The sequence below is a fragment of the Spodoptera frugiperda genome, chromosome 28 (genome assembly GCF_023101765.2).
Source record: "Spodoptera frugiperda isolate SF20-4 chromosome 28, AGI-APGP_CSIRO_Sfru_2.0, whole genome shotgun sequence".
Classification (NCBI taxonomy): domain Eukaryota; kingdom Metazoa; phylum Arthropoda; class Insecta; order Lepidoptera; family Noctuidae; genus Spodoptera; species Spodoptera frugiperda.
This window is the reverse complement of record NC_064239.1, coordinates 4,636,812-4,654,536: the sequence shown is the minus strand read 5'-3', so window position 1 is coordinate 4,654,536 and position 17,725 is coordinate 4,636,812. Positions and strand designations below refer to the sequence as shown.

Below are 17,725 nucleotides of genomic sequence, written 5' to 3'. Positions count from 1 at the left end.
ATAAGTGCAGTTTTGAAATAAAACCATTAAAAGATGGTCCGGATAATATTTATTTATGTCAAAAGGTAAAAAGAAAAAGTTTATTTTACAGAGCGCAGTCTTTACAACTACTAACGAAAATATATTAAGTACAGCTACAGTTTTGTAGGGATTGTAGATAATATGTAAATTAATTTTGATAATTTTAAGGAAACATAATTAGCTTTCCAAATATAAAGATACAGTCAAAATAAACACTGTTTTTGTAGGTGTGGTAACTAATATGGATAGAGATTAAAAAAATATCGATCTTCATCACATATTAGTCAGTCAATAAATTAAATATTAAGTCTATTTAATTTATTTACTTAATTGTAAACCTTAAGACTAATAAATAAATAGTAATACATAATTTTGTAAATAAGATGCTAAATGTTATATGTATGGTTATGGCAGCATGGATTTAAATGTTCAATAACAACCATGAAGTTTGTGTTGTATCAAATAAAATTAAGTATTTTTCCACTAATTCACATACATACATAAAAATTACTATTGTCGGGGGTTTAATTTTAGCGGTTTGGTTTATGAAATTTCCCTCTTTTTGGGAAAATAATGTGTGGCAAAATGTGTATTCTACAATAGATATCAAATCTTTAAAATATTTAACAACAGTATAATAGCCGCATTTTGCTAATCACTACGTAATATTAATTAATAAAATAAATAATAATTCGGTATTTTGTTTGTATAGAACAAACCAATTAAACAAAAAATTGGAATGCTGATAGTTACCCAATTATTCGAATCTCAATATAAAGTATAAATCACAAATAACTGCAATACTACGAGTTACACTAAATTTAGTGCTTACCTAAACTAACTTAGAGCTTCGTGCATCCAACTTAGAATTAAGTACACAATAAACACACACTAGTCTCGTCTAGACACCTCCTTAACTTTATGAGATGCTTGAAATAACTTATACTAAGTCTAAACTTAATTTTGTCTTACATCCATACTAAACTTGCTAACAGGAACATTGCACTTACAACGCAGTTTTCCGATATAAAAATAAATAATTTAAATGCAGACATGTATAAATAAAATTCGTGTTTGATAAGATTTCGTCAATACTGCTAATACAATAGGTAAGTAAATACGATTTATACTAAATAATTGCACCGGAAATATCACTTGGAATAAATTAGCACCACTTATCACAGGTAGCTGCTAAATAGAAAAAGTGATCAAATAAATAAATTAGTTAACTAATCCAGCATCCTTGGCCATGCTATAGAACAAGGAGTTTTTATCCTTTAGCAGTTGTTCTGGCGGAGCAAACTCGACGAGTTGTCCTTTGTCGAGGACCATGACCTTGGTGGAGTCCATGATGGTGTTGAGGCGATGCGCGATGGTGAGCACCGTGCACGACGCGAACTCGGAGCGGATCGTCTTCTGGATGAGCTCGTCCGTCTCCAGGTCCACGGCGGCCGTGGCCTCGTCCAGGACCAGCAGCGGAGTCTTGCGCAGCAGGGCGCGCGCCAGGCACACCAACTGGCGCTGGCCCACCGACAGGTTCTCGCCGCCCTCCGACACCTCGTGGCGCAGCCCCGCCGGGAGTCCTGTAATACATTACTGTATACTCTGCACTACACTACACGCTAGGCGCGAGGGACTATGTACTGTACACTACTCACCCTGCACGAACGGCTTGAGATGCGCGTACTCCAGCGCGCGCCAGATGTCCTCGTCCGAGAAGGTCTCGAAGGGGTCGAGGTTCATGCGCAGCGTGCCGGAGAAGAGCACGGGGTCCTGCGGGATGATGGTAATGCGCGAGCGGAGCTGGTGCAGCCCCATGGCGGCGATGTCCAGGCCGTCGATGAGGATGCGCCCCCCCACGGCCTCGACGATGCGGAAGAGCCCCAGCGTGAGCGTGGACTTGCCGGCGCCGGTGCGGCCCACGATGCCGAGCTTGTCGCGCGGCGCCACGGCGCACGTGACGTCGCGCAGCGCGGGCTCGGCGCCGGCGCGGTACGCCAGCGTCAGCCGCTCCAGCTGCAGCGCGCCCGTCGCCGGCCACTCCGCGGGCGGACCGTTCGCCACCGTCCACGCCGCTTCCTACGCACACGTCAATCATATGTCAAACACCTGACTAAACCAGTCTCATACACAAATGATAAGAAAACTTGAATTCAAGGACTCCAATGTTTAAACATCAGTTCTAAAGTTACAGTTACAGTGAAATTGATATGAATTACTTATTTAATTTACTTACTTGCTTAATCTCAGCATATTCCTTCATTCGCTCGACTGCTACGATGTCTGCCTCCAATCCAGACATCATTTGAACCAACCAACTCAAAGTCTGCGTAATCTAAAAACAGATTACAAATTGTTAATCAGTTACCATGAATGCAATTATGGTAGAATACATTAATAATTGAATGGTGACTTACTTCAAGAGTATAGCTGATAGAGAGACCAGCTAATCCAGGACTAATTGTTTCCCTTGCCATGACAGCAAATAACGCAGCAAAGAATATAATCAAGCCGCCGACTGTCTCCAGTCGGACCGCGAGCCATCTATCCGCAACTTTGCTCAAGTAATGTACTGATTGATAGTAGTCTACCTTCTGTTGGGATTCTCTCACAAACCTGTGAATTGACATTTGTTACATTAGAATGTTATTTAGTTTGGGCAAAATACTTCGTTTTTGTTTGCTTCTGTATTTACCTGTCTTTGACGCCAAAAGCACGAATGATTGTTGCACCCAAAATGCTTTCATTGAAGTGCGAGTATGCTGGTGAGCGCGTTACTGATTCAATCCTCATGAGTTGGCGAGTTGTGGGCACGTAAAATCTTTGTATCATATAGTACATCGCTGCGATGGGCAGTATCACGATCATGAACATTGGTGTGGAATAACTTATCACAAAGACAGTTCCTACGACCTGAATGAAAAGAAAACTCTTATTACTTGACATGAAACTTTATTCTAGAAATTAGTCATTTATTTAGGTTAAGAAGTTATCATTAGTCCTTAACTAACTTGTACCTATACAAGTTGACGCAAAGATTTGATTTCTTTTGTGTTCCTCACACACCCCAATAATGGCCGTGACCCCTTCAAGGCTTTCTATTATAGGCTGGACTTGACACGCAGTTGAACTCAGGTCGATATTAAATTGTCATGTCGAATGGTCAAGGTTGTTTTTGCATTATATTTATCGTAACTTGTAACTTGATTCGTAACAGTTACGCTTATTTTTAAGTAAGTTAGTATCTACAGTTATATTCAGTTTAGTGTTCAAACTAAACTTCCTTTTTCCTGTAGACTCTAGCGTACGCAGTATTAGAAACGTTTTTATGTGTTTGTATTTGTTAAATACATTTACGACAGCATAAACCTGTTATGGTAATAATATTTACCTCAAAAATTCCACTGAGAGTATTCGAGATCTCCCAGGATAGTGAATTGTCAACAGTTTCAACATCTTTGGAGAATCGCGAGAGCAGTCTGCCGACGGGAGTGACCTCGAAGAACTGCAGCGGGGACTTGAGCACGTTGTCCAACATTAGTGCGTGTAATAACTTGGCTGCTTTCCAGCATGCCAAGAACGGCATCAGATCCGTGAACAGGGACGCTAGAGCTGAAAACACCAAGTAGTATCGTTATATTTATGAGAAAGAAAGGCCTTTAGAGGCATAATATATTGCAAAATCGAACACAATTTAATTGTGATAATTTTTTGAAAATACAAGAATATTTTGTACAATCCGGTGTCGAAGCCTAAGCAACTATTGTCCATAAATATTCAATAACTTATACTACAATAACTATATAAAATTGCAAATAAATGTCCGGTGTTTGACGTGCAATGTTCCGATAGATACATCATTCTCTTTACCTTGACCGAATCCCAGGCCGCCGTACACGCCGAGGTACATGTCTCGCCGTTGTGTATCGACGGTGCCGTTCACGAGCTACAAAATAGAATCATACTTTGCAAGAATGAAACTAGACAAGACAACTTTGAACAGGTTTGGATGCAAAAGAAAATGAGTTAAATGAAGAAGTGAAGATGCTAAAGCAGCTAAAGTATTGTAGATTACTTTATTTTGAGCTGTAATTATGTATCTTTTCTTTAGTGCCAAAGGAAAACAATTGGGAAACACTGTTTAAATCCAGTTTAGATAGGCATATAGAACCAAATTCTACAATTCGAGCTGCAAAAACACGATATCCATACAGACATAACACAACATGGGGTGATAAGAAGTTAGCCGATGTATGTTTGTTACTGGTGATGATTCACCATTTCCACTATTTCATAACATTACGCATTGCGTCATTGTTCAAATAATACCCTATAACACCAAAAAGGTATGCTGTTTAAAGAGAAAACAATGAAGGTGGTAAAAAACTGACCATTTTGTCGTCGTTGGACCATATCGCCAGCCAGAAGTTGACACTGATTTGTAGCGAGTGTAGTACGACGTACATAATAACTGTTGCTAGACTTTATTCCGAATAGGTAATGCACAAGTTTCACCTGTGGGTGGATAAGAACGATGTACGTTTGTTACCCATATGGTGATGATTCACAATTGACAAAAGTTGTAATTATTTTTACTTATTGCTGCTGTTACTTGGTCCAAATAATTACAGTATTGTGAGGATTTGAAAATCGTACTATCATTGTACATAGAGGTAAGTACGCGTAAAGAAAATGTTATATTTTATTTATTGTTTTTATAGTCATTGTTCAAATAACACCCTAATACACCTAAAAGGCATGCTGTTTAAAGAGAAAACAATGAAGGTGGTAAAAAACTGACCATTTTGTCGTCGTTGGACCATATCGCCAGCCAGAAGTTGACACTGATTTGTAGCGAGTGTAGTACGACGTACATAATAACTGTTGCTATGGCTGACTTTATTCCGATCTTTGATAGGTAATGCATGTACACTTCCAGTTTCACAGGAGTAGGAACAGGGTGGTTTTTAGTCTGTAAGTGTTTGACACTCCAGAGGCGGGAGAAGTAATTGGATGATTTTCCCCCTCAAAAAAAAAAGCGTTGTCACAGAAAAGAAGGTGGCGTAGTAAAAAATAGTTATTGTGCATATGAACTTGTAAGTGTGTAAATGCACCCACGATACAGGAGATAATCCTAGATCCTCAAACTATCGCGTAATGGTTGGATGAACATGATAACAAAAACGCTTCCGTCGTCTTATAATAATTTTACTCTATACTTAGATACTTTTACGTATATACTTAATAGGTAACACTATCTATTTCATGAATAATGGCTTTTAATCTATGGATTATTAAAAATGGCAGCCTAACTGTCTGCTGTTGGTATAGGAAAGTTATGTTGATACTCACTTTGCCTGTTTCAGTTTTCTCGTCTTCAATAAGTTGGTCAAACGCCTGCTCGTCATCTGGGGTGCCTTCCTTGTCTTTCGCTTGCGTGTCCTGAGAGTGGTCGCCTAAACAATACAAATTGGATATTTATATTTCGTACCTACCATTTAGCTGTTCTTGAAGTTATTGCCCTCTATTTATAAATATTTTATTTTTATACGCATACTTATACATATTTTTAGTAAACCTTATCTTTATGAGTTGAGAGCGTAAGATTTATCTTTTTAAATACAATAGGTACATACACATAGGATAAGTGGCTGTAAGTACCTAAGTACTTTTGAGATCAGATGCTGATCGTACCTATTTGTGATCTCTAGACGATGTAAGATCGGTTAATGCAAGAATTCTAGATTTCTAGAAAATAAATCTGTCATACCTGCTTCCAAAACTTCGGCTTCCGAAGCGGCCGATCGCGAAGACATAGATCTTGCCAGTTGTAATTTCCGTTGAAAATCGGAGCCGAGTTTGTTCTCTAAATCATTCTTGATGCCTTCCAAATCTGCGGGAATACTTTAACATTAAGCGATCGATTATGTCGTTATGTGATTATTCTGTTGTGGCCTTCATGCATGACGTGTTTACTACAATTACATCCTTGAATCCACTGCTATGACAACAGATGTTACGTTAACTATTCATTCAAAATATCGAATGGGAAATAAAATAGACCATGACGCGATGACTCATTCGAGTTCTGGTTTCTAATCAGGATAATGAATGTGAATGTCGCTAATGAAATGGAACGATAAACGGGTGCAAAATAAGGTGAATTAAAAAATAACACAAAGTAATAAAGTAATTCGTTTTACAAACAGCGAAACAGTATCTCTGTCTACTATATTTACATAGGTGTAGGAAGTGTGATAGCTAATCGCAAGTTTATATTTAGCGTAGGAGTATTCTTACTGAAGTATTTGTTAAAGATTATTATTGGCAAGTGGTTACCTTGTGTTGCTGAAGATGTTTCTGCGATACTAAGATGATGCAATAGGAATTCGGCAAAGGCGCCCTTCTTCTCGAGTAGTTGTTGGTAGGAGCCGGCCTCCGAGACCTCTCCGTCGCGCAGCACTACGACTAGGTCGGCCTGCGCTAGGTAGGATACGTTATGGGTCACCCACACCCGCGTCTTGTTCTTCAGCAGCCCATTGGGACCCAGTACCTGCAGAAGACCAGAGCCGTCAGCACTACGCACTACTTACTCCACTAGTGGACCGGGTGCCCCACACCCACCTTTTCGAAGATGTGCTTGCCGACGTGCGAGTCGACGGCGCTGAGCGGGTCGTCGAGGAAGTAGTTGTCCGCGTCGCAGTACACCGCGCGCGCCAGGGACACGCGCTGCTTCTGCCCGCCAGACAGGTTTATACCTGCACACAGATGAGGGTTGTCAGCATTTGGTCAACTGATACTTAACACTGACATTAAGGAAGCGTAAAATGATTTACCTTTCTCTCCGATTTCAGTTTGGTCGCCACCAGCGAGTATTTCTAAGTCTGTCGCTAGGGCACAGGCCTCTATTACTTTATTATACTTGTTTTTGTCAAGTGGTTGATCGAATAGGATGTTGTTTTGTAGTGTAGCATTTTGAATCCAAGCCTGTTGAGAAACGTACGCAATGTTGCCTGGAGAGCAAGAAGAGTCTTATTAGTGTCGTAGTACAATAATATAATTAATAAATCATCTTCTTGAGAAAGTTGGTTACTACCTTTTATGTTAACGCGTCCAGAAAGCTTGTCCATGTCTCCCAACAAGGCAGAGAGCAAAGATGTTTTACCAGACCCGACTCCTCCCACAACGGCCACAAGGAAGCCGCGAGGTATTTGCAAGTTTATGTTCTTCAGAACTGCCTTAGATTCATGATCACCCCACGTGAAGTGACCATTTTCCACCACAATTTGTTGTTCTAAAAATAATAAGTAAGTAATAATGTTACTAAATACTTGTACCGATTTGCCGCTTGCAGATACGCACGTTAGTGTTTCATAATGATACAAAAAAGCGGTTGCTATGCAGACAAAAAGTAGATACCAACCTGTACCTATCTTAGTATATATTTTTTATAGCATGTACCGTGTCTATGAGCAGTTAATGATGTTTTTTGTGGTGTCATTGCTCGATATTGTAAAAAGAAGCTAAGCATCGTTTACGCTTAAAGTTGTACAGTGTTACTTACTCTCATCTGGGTTGTGTTCTATCGCGTTAACGTCTAATTCTTCAGAATTCAAGAATTTGTTCAGTCTCTTTAAACTCACTGCAGTCTGTTTAAGAGAGAATTTGATTGTCATAAGTTTAATTATCATTAGGCATTTAGGTATACTACATAATCTTATATTAATTTAGAAACTACACCCACCTGTATAATATCGGATATCACAGTAGGCAGCATGAACATTGGGAATCTGAGAATGTTGAAGAGGGACAACGCAACGAAAGCGCGTTTAGAGTCCAGTACTTCTGTATCGTTTACCAGTACGAAACACGTGAACGACATCAGTGATACCTAAACAAAAATCAACTTTAAGGATCATGGAATAAAGTTCAATTACGTTAAAACATAATCACGAACATTTTACAGAGAAACGAGTTTCTATTTATTGATGGCTATACTTACAAGGAAAGGTGTACAAATCCATATGAATATCATAAATGAAGTAAGGATGGCAATCCTTTTCAGAATAGCCAATTCTTTGTTCCTTATTCTCAAAATTTGGTTTTGGAAACTTTCTTCCCAGGCGTACATTTTGAGTACCTGAAAGGTAGGAAATAACAAGAATAAACAAGTCAAACTCGATAATATGATGATAACATACACATATATGTGTAGACCTCGCTAAATACAAGGTCATTGACACCGAAGTCCGAAGTATCTTACCTTAATTCCATTAAGCACTTCGCTCATTAGTTTAATTCTTTGGTCTTTGTAAAGCATCAATTTTGATTGCATTTTCTCTTGGAATCCTGCCAGTACCCCGTTGAAGGGCATTAGGATGATAATGACGGCTAGACCGGCCATCACGGAGGGCCCTAGGACTCCCCATAGGAAGTATAGGGCTAATGCGATTTGCAGTGGTGCAGACCATATCATGTTTATGAAGGTCAAGTTGCAAATTCTGCAAAAAATATCTTGAATTTAAAGTATCAGGTAAGGGGGAAAATAAAGGATAAACAATACATAGAAATTCTTTATTTTCGCATTTGTTGTGTGCATCGAATGGGTTTCAAAGTTAGTATCTATTATTAGTTTTCAGATTTAAAATTCTCATGGTGTCTTATGTTATTGGTAGTCTCCTCTGTATTTGATAATAATAGTCTCGTCCCTTGTTAAAATGGATCTAGCGAAATCTATTGTGACTAGTACTATACCTACCTACTATTGTCTGTTTTCTGGGAATAACCAGCGATATTTTATTTTATGACAGAGTAAAAAATTAAATATTTACTTACTTATCGACATCAGTAGATATCAAGTTAATAATCTCTCCTGTAGTGGATTCTTTTCGAGCGGAGTTCGACAAAGAAAGAGCTTTCTTATACACAACGCTGCAGAGTGCATTTTTGATTTGTATGCTTATTACGGATAGGTTTATGAAATACTGTCCAAGGAACAGACTTTGTACGATACAACATAAGAACATGCTGACTGCGTAGAGATAGCCTTTCCATACGGGATCGTCGCCTTGGATGAATCCAATAATATGCCTGTAATCATAAAGTTTGATGTTGAAACTGATTCAGTAATCTTAAGTTGCCGAAAATGTGAAATAAACCTTCATGGCTTGGTGTCAATGTGGAACTTAAGATTAGCAGAGGGTGGGTACTCTACTTACAAATTCACATAGTTTTAATCACATGCTAGAATAAATTGGAATTTGGTTAGTACTTAATATTGTTACTTACTCAAGTAATTGAGGCGATACGAAGATGAGTAAATCGTGGATAACCTTAAGAAATACAGCGAACAAGAAGTGGTATCCAAAAGTTAAGCACAACACTGGCAGTATCGATATCGGTTTAGTTGACTGCTTTTGATTTATGGGAGCAGTAGCATCAGCAGTCGAGGCACTTGTGTCCGCAGCCCTGGGGGAAAAATATCATTTTGTATTCTATGTAGGTATTGAAGAAAATCTAGTGCATACATCAATGCTTTTAAACAATATAGACAAAAAAATTACTGTCATTTAGTCTACTCCGGTAAAAAAGTATACTTGGCTGATGCGCTATCGCGCTTCTAGATACCATCTGTAAATATGTAGTAAGATACATCAAATCTTAGTATTAAAGCTTAAAACAAAAAAAATAGCCAGGTTTTCTGCAATAAGTTTTTCTTTTAGGCAAAACAAGGGAACTCAATATAATCTCCACACAGAGAGAATTTGTAAATAAGTATTCATTGTTCCGCGACTAGTATCGTGAACCCTTATTTATTAGCTACAGTAGTAATTAAAACGAATTACTTCAATGACCCGCAGTCGTCTTGTGAGCGTTCATTGGGAAAATTAATATTGATTAGAATAACAGTCCAGTTAATTAGTGACGGAGAAGTTCTTCGTTCTGTAATACTTGCTTAGTTAAATTTAAATTGTGTTATAATAACATCACGCCTTTTAATCTGTCAATGGCATTCTACCCATATTTTTCATTGCATAACTAGAACTTTATCTTGAAAACCTAACTTCATATGTTATGTGTAACCTATATTTATAGGTACCAATCAACTAATACTGATACAGAGTCTTCCCTGTTGGTACCTGGATGGTCTTCCATGTACCTAATTTTTTGAAAGTGTGGCCAACATAGGAGTGAAAACGACACTCTGTCCAGTAAACAGTAATTAATGTGCCTAATAATAGGTTAATTATAACAATAACATCAAGGCGCCACGTTTAAGTACAAAAGATGCAAGCATGACATTGACGTCTTATGACAACAATTCAAGTCTACTAATCATCGTAGGTACATAAATACACAGTACCTAAACTACTTAAGTAATTAGGTAAGTAGGTACGTGACAACGTAAAAGATAAAAAATTATACTTATTACATGTCAAACATTTGTCATTATTTTATTGATGACTAATATCGGAAAACCCGATGGAAACAATTTTATCAAGGCTCATATCTATCGGCTTAATCTTATTATATCGTGACTTCGTCTGTGTAGAATAAAATAACATGCAGATTGCAGGAGAATTTGGGTTTTTAAAATTAAAAGGGAAAGGAAAAAAGTAGGTTGAACAGAAAAGAAGGTCATACATGTACTTATGGCGATAACCTGAGGTTTATTATTGATAAGGTTATAGGTAAGTAATTACAAGGACGTTGAATAATGATTATACGATAGTAAAGATGTTATATCTAAATAAAAAAATATTCTGACATCAATCGATCACGTTAAACAAAACAAACCCGCATGCGGCAATTTTTAAAACAAAACGCGAATTGTCAGTCTATGTATATTTTTAAGATTTAGCATCTAAACAATAAAGGATAAATTTTGAATAAAATAAATGTAGTATCGACTAGGTTACCTACATTAGGCATACTTCAGTAGGTACCTACATTAATTTGAGGTACAATATGATGTATTTTTTTTTATTTAATCTTCTTCACACAACTAACAGTGAATGGCTGACTCAATGCCTTAAACGCATTCTCTGACAGTCAACCAAAGGGTAGTGCAGAGAAATGTACCGGTTGGTGCGAAGCCAGAACGCAATATTTTGCTCTCTGCAGGCAGTTATTGGACAAGCGCAAAAAAACCTAAAAACGAAAGCGAGGTCACAAAGACCCAAGCAGTTTTACTTTCACTTTTATTGTAAAAACAAGTAAGTACCTAGGTACGCTGTCTCCAATAATTTATATTATTCAACAATATTATTTATAGACTGTAGCTGTACTAAAATAATCCTATTTATAAGACATTTTTTTTTTAATTTTTGGCCTAGAGTCTGACCGGTTTCCTCTTCGTACAAGATGTGAGGTAGTATTGCAATTTTACTTCAAAAATAAAACATTTTTATACTGCTATGCATGCAGCCTCTAACATTTAGGTACCTACAGTCAAAGCCGGTAAATTACTGTCATTTTTTATTTTTCTTAGGTAATAGGCCATAAAGCGTTTTTCGGAAATAAGTTTGTAGGTGATTAACTTAATTACATCAACCGAAACATTCGCATAAACTCGAGTACTTAGGTTATAAGGTAAAGATAATATTTCATATGTAACATGGCATTGCGCAATGATTACAAAATTGAAGTTAGTATTTGCTCATGCTAATAATAATAGCTATCTCTACAAACATATTGCTATCTCTAGGGTTTAGTCATTCATAGCGTGGTTTTAAGAATTACTGTGCACGCAGATAACAAGTCGGCAATAATCAGATATTTGTCAGTGTTATCAAAGAGATTTCTCCTTGTTGGTATACCTACTGTATTATCAATCCTAATTGATTCGATCTTGAGCTTTACTGAATATTGCAGAATAGATAACATATTTCTTTCCTATATTTGTGAGTCATAATTAAGTCTTTTGGATTAATTAGTTCGCTATCTTCAATCTATTAACAATATTTACGTGCATATCACTAAATACATTTTCAATTGACAAAATACTATTCGACAGCCTACTTAAGTAAAATATCTAGTGTAAGTAGGTATCTAGTATTTGTCTAATATATGAGTGTTTTTTTTTGTTTTTATAGGACACGGCCAGTAAATCACCTGATGGTAAGCAATCTCCGCTGCCCATGGGCACTTGAAACACCAGAGGCGAATCGGGGATTGGGAAGATTGGGGAAAGGTAATTGGGCCTCGGGTAACCTCACTCACACAACGAAACACAACGCGAGCGTTGTTTCACGTCGGTTTTCTGTGAAGCCGGTGGTATCACTCTGGTCGAGCCGGCCCATTCGTGCCGAAGCATGGGTTTCCCACACTTGACATGGTGTATCTAATTTATCTGGTAAGGTGCAGTGAACTCACGCACTCAGGCGTATGACGTCTTTTGTCTGTGATTTCCGCCTAATTACGTAATACCACGCAGGTATTTCCCCCGAAAAGCCTCTACTATTTGTTTACTCATAAAAATAAATCTCAGGTAGTTACAGCAGGGATTTCCGAGAATAGGAACTCCTGCATGTTTAAATGAATGCCACAGTGTCATGCTTGTATCACATGTTAATGATAAAAACTTTAATAGACAGATAAACTGGTAAATACCTAAATTCTAACTCGAAACCTCTTTCTTTTTTATCTCGGTCAAAATAATAAATAAAATTATCTGTTGACTCGTTATTCGTTTTTTTAATATGCTCATTGAATTATTTTATTTCATTTTATACGCCTTTTTGTTTTGTTTTTTGATGATGGGGGAAACCTTCAAAAGGCGCCTAGCTTTTCGGTTTTTACCTCATTAAAACCAACCCGGTTGCCAACCTCAGCACTTTTAAAAGGCACCGAGTCCTCTAATAGACCTGCTCCGGAGCCCCTGTGATGCAACCCCTGTTAAGGCACAACTCTAGGGAGACGTGCGTCTTCCTTGAGCCTTGCTGTGTAAGTTGCACGGTAGCACATGACCACTGTGTTACCGTCTTCCATGAGGCCGCTAGATAGGCACCAAGAGTCCCCTTATTTTATACACTTAGATACTTTGTACCCAGTACGAAACGAAAACTCTTTACCAACATTTTCGAAGCAGAACCTGTGAAAGCTAGAAAATGAAAAGAAAAACTTACTTTGCACGTTTTTGCGAAGCTCTCTGCCAATACTTCTCAAACCTAGGGACGACTTCTTTAGACGTCATTTCAGGATTTAACGGCCATAAGTCTTCTTCTTTGAGAGATCTTCGGAAGCCTGTCAAGACTAGTGGATCAAACCAGCTAAAGGTGAGTTCACTAGGTACACTAGATCTTTTCTCGGGAGATTGTGCCTGTAAGGTTTATGTGGTTTTAGAAAAGTTGAACCCTTTTTGAAGTTTGTTGAAGTTTTAAAGAAAAATAGATGTGTTACCTTGTCGTAAGTATATGGAGAATCTTTAGGCGGTAAATCGGCGAAACAGCTTAATATGAACATAATAATTACAAGCGTATAGTACACGATATAGCTAGCAAATGTATATCGTGCATACCCGCTGCTGTTTGGGTCGTAGTTGACTATTTCAGTCCTGAGTTGTGGTAACCCAGCCAAGATCAGGAGTAACCAGAATATAAACAACACTCCTGACGTCATTACGCCATATTTTCGATTGTAGCATATTATCGTTATACATAACATCTGCAAATAAGACCAGCATTAGAGCACCGTACGATAAATTGACTGAAATAATATGAAAGGCATTTCAATTAGTGAATGAAATAGCCAATTGAACATGTTGCTCATGCGTCCAGTAAATTTAACTTGGTTGGATGATGATGCACGAGCTCCAATCTCATGGAATTTCAAAGTTTAAATGTATGCCTACTTCTTCTTTTATTTGAGAAGAAATTTATTAAATCGCGTGTTAATAGTAACTTTAATATCTACCTCTACCAAGTATTTATACATATAACTTAATGATTAAATTCGGTAATTAATTTTTGTGACTGACTGTACTTCGAAACAAATATCTCTAACATCGCACATGTTGCATTGTGAAGGGCAGATGTCACTCCGTTCGCGAATAAAATACTCAGATTCAACTAAAACTGGCTAAAACCGGTTGGATAAAGGCCAAGAAATAGATAAATACTTTCACGGATCGGGAGAGATTTGATATTTTGTGCTCTATATTTTTAATAGTAGGGACGATTTTTCATGATACATCCGTATGATTATGCAATGCAAATAAGTTTATAAATTTGATAAAAGAAAAAACGGCGTTTACTGTAAATAAATAGAATAGTAACATGAATAGTCTATTTAGTTTGAAATTCATATGTGTGTCAATAATTACGAACCGGCGGCGTCGCGTCGCTGTCTCATAATTATTATCTACTGATTGCTAGGAAATACATTATCTATTCTATATTATGACGTAAATAACAAAATCAATAGGGACGTTTAAGACTGTAAATAGGTACCTAACAGGATTGTTACAGTGTCAAAATCAAGACATCCGCGGATGCAAATACGGAATATTAAAAGTTCACAATCACGGATGCAGATGTGATGCTGATGCGGATTTTGGGGTTTTAAATGGCTTTGTTTACATTTTAAGTACATTAACTTTTTATTTATTTACTTAAGTAAGTCATATAAAAAAAAAAAAACACCAGACGAGTAGTTACATGTTGATGGGAATATGCATCCGTAAAAACTCCGCATTTGTAGATGCGGATGTGAATACATATTCGCAACGCTCGGGGTGCGCCTCTGGTGCCTAATAAGTATTCAAGTACCTACTTTTAATCTACAAATTGCTTTATCACGGTATTTTTTATGACACACCCCTGTATTGAGCTTCTTCAGGATGGTACCAGTGGATACCAGGAACATGACTTGCCTGTTTTGCAGTATTTATAGTATAGATAAAAACATTTGTTTTGCCATTTTTATAACTTCATTATTTACGTGGGAAGGCCCAGGTAAAAAAGTCCTTATATGTTTTTATTTCTTTAGTTATAATAATTATAATCTTTAGCAAATACGATCCAATAAAAAAGGTAGATATTATGATTAGAATAGCAGCGTTTTCTCAAGGATGCGTCTGCCAAGGTAATAAAACATAAATCTGATTCAAAACACTGATAAAATTTACGTGAATAAGATAGCAGTTATCAATAGGTATTAGCAGTACATATTTTTACGATCTTCCGCATAAGAAATGGGATTTCCTATTCTTTAAAAAGTATACCTACAACACAACATAATAAGTAGTTAAATAAGCTGGAGAATGACAAAGTGTTACAAATACAGACTCATTTAGAACTAACCACTGATGCCTATTGAATGATAGATGCCTACGAAACTGATAAATATAAACCTTATGTAGGTACTTTAGGTACCAATTCACAATTTTCCTGTTCTAAGCTATTCAACTTGATGATTTTCTAGTGAACTTAGTACTTGGTACTTAGGTCTTGCATAATGTTTAATGAATCTTTATTTATTAAGAAAAACATTATGAAATGTATTATTTTTATCAGTGCAAACTCTGTGCAGTAATTATAAACAACTCTAGGAGCTGTTTATTTATTTAGTGTGATAATGAGGTAGGTAATGTAGTTTTCTTGTTAGAAATACCTGCCAGGTGTGGTACAGTCAGCTACAAAAATCAATTACTATTAACAAGTGTTTTCTTGATATAGATATAGTTTTACCTGAATCAAGTACTTGGTGTATTATTTATTTATTTACACATAAAATCCAAATATCTTTATCTAAACTGTAGCATACTTGAGATCTATAAATAGGCACCTAACTACATAATATTATCTACAAAATATGGCTATATTTTTTTACATTTACTATGTATTATAGAAATGCTATGCTCCTTGTGTAAATTAACCCATTCAATTATATTCCTGGTATTCACAAGTATTAATTTTTAATTGTAACTTCAGTAAAACATAACACATAATATAATCTAGGGCCTAACTGAATTTTATATATTTTAGTTTATCAATTTACAGTTCTTAGAAATACCCCCTAGACATAATATTATAATGAAGCTTGTTTGAACAAAAACTAAGTGTAATAAAACGAATACGGAATTCACTACATTTTGTTAAAACTTTGATAATGTGGGCTTAATTTTATTTAACAGTTTATATATTTAAAATAACTCAAGAAGACTAATAATATAAGAAAAAGGGAGTATATTACCGGTGAACTACAGCTTTTTATATTCGTAATTTAATTTTTATAATGAAATATTAAAAATGTATTAAGCAAGTATAGTAAATAAATAAATAGATTAAAAAAAATATAATACTCACCAAAGTTAATAATTTAACAACTGGTTCATAGAAATCTGCATCATATATTTTATTTTCTTCATTTGAAGATGCATATGTCACTAAGATCAGATTCAGAATCTGTAATACAACTAGGGACAATGCTATGACCAGCTTGCTTATGTTTAACTTATTCCATGGTATATTGCCTTCTTTGCTGCTAACTATATGGTAGACATCAACCAGGGCTGCCACCCACATGAAGGCACATGGTACCCATACTAAAAATGTCTTTTGGAAACACGGACTTAAATCCGGATTGTCTGTATACCATGTTAGGTTGCTGTCCTAAAATATATAATTTTCATTTTAATAATAATGTAATTATAATATACATAATTTATATTTTATTTGATTTAATATATAACTTTAATTAAAACTTTGTTAAGTTGTTACAACATTAATGTATTGCAATATAGATTGCACAATATTGTGCACAATAACAAATGAAAAAATATAAATAAATAACCACTTTTATCACACAAATATTAATGAATTAACGTGAAGTTATTAATAAAGTTTGTATAGTTTTAACTTAACCCTAACTTGAGCCAGTGTGGTTAACTGCAGCTCTCGGAGTAAGACTAGATTACTCATTAATAATTGCGCAACATTGCAATCATTGCATTAACTATTTCTAATTAGGAATTAATTTAATTTACATCACCGAGACTCAGTTCGTATGATTTATTTAATACAACATTAGAACGTACAATACAGTGATAACTATATTTAAGTCATGACATGACAAACCCTGGTAAAAACTTGGCAGCTAAAAAGTTATGACTGAAAATAATTTTAACACTTGGATCTGGATATTTAAGTAAATTTACTAACCCAGAAAGTAGAGCCGCAAAAACTATCCAATGAAGAGTTGTAGGTCATTATTAAAAATGATTTCACAACTTTTAAAACTTATTTCAAAATTACCGCACTGACAAGCAACCGGCATAAAAGTTATTTTTCAAATGACAACAAATCTGACAAGTTTGCTTCTTATAGGTCGACCACAGACTCCGTAGATAAGGGATTGAACTATTTCTCAATAATTCACAGACGTGAGTCTCGACATTCATCTCTAAACATAGCTTTATTATTGTTCTACATTTAGATGCAGTAACACAGTTTAACTCAATGACATAAAAATAGTTCTTTTTTTATATAAAACTATCCAATGATCGAGAAATGAGAATGTTTAGAGTTTGATCGTGAGGCATAGTCATAGAGTAGTGTAAACGACGGGTTAATTCATTCGTTGGTTTGTTTTTCTTGTCTTGGCTTCAGTGTTGCCATGTCTACAAACGTTTAGGTACATCTATCAACTTTACACTCAGTTTTTCTGTCTACCAACCTAAGCTTTAAATGTAAACATATTTTTT

The 17,725-nt window shown here is 36.1% G+C and overlaps 1 protein-coding gene across 1 annotated transcript; it reads right to left on the bottom strand.

The window, feature by feature from the left end:
• Nucleotides 1–32: 32 nt before the first annotated feature.
• Nucleotides 33–17,349, bottom strand: LOC118265428 (multidrug resistance-associated protein 1). The gene is made up of 24 exons (XM_035578283.2): nt 17,184–17,349; nt 16,329–16,634; nt 13,423–13,686; nt 13,149–13,342; nt 9,310–9,489; nt 8,857–9,111; nt 8,285–8,522; nt 8,024–8,161; nt 7,766–7,912; nt 7,586–7,670; nt 7,118–7,315; nt 6,858–7,034; nt 6,646–6,779; nt 6,361–6,574; nt 5,792–5,914; nt 5,374–5,477; nt 4,823–4,966; nt 3,892–3,967; nt 3,413–3,633; nt 2,717–2,934; nt 2,439–2,637; nt 2,258–2,356; nt 1,680–2,100; nt 33–1,604 (listed from the first exon to the last, which is right to left on the bottom strand). Exons 1-24 carry the CDS (start codon nt 17,229–17,231, stop codon nt 1,243–1,245), a joined length of 4,545 nt encoding a protein of 1,514 aa, XP_035434176.2. The 5' UTR covers nt 17,232–17,349; the 3' UTR covers nt 33–1,242.
• Nucleotides 17,350–17,725: the final 376 nt, after the last annotated feature.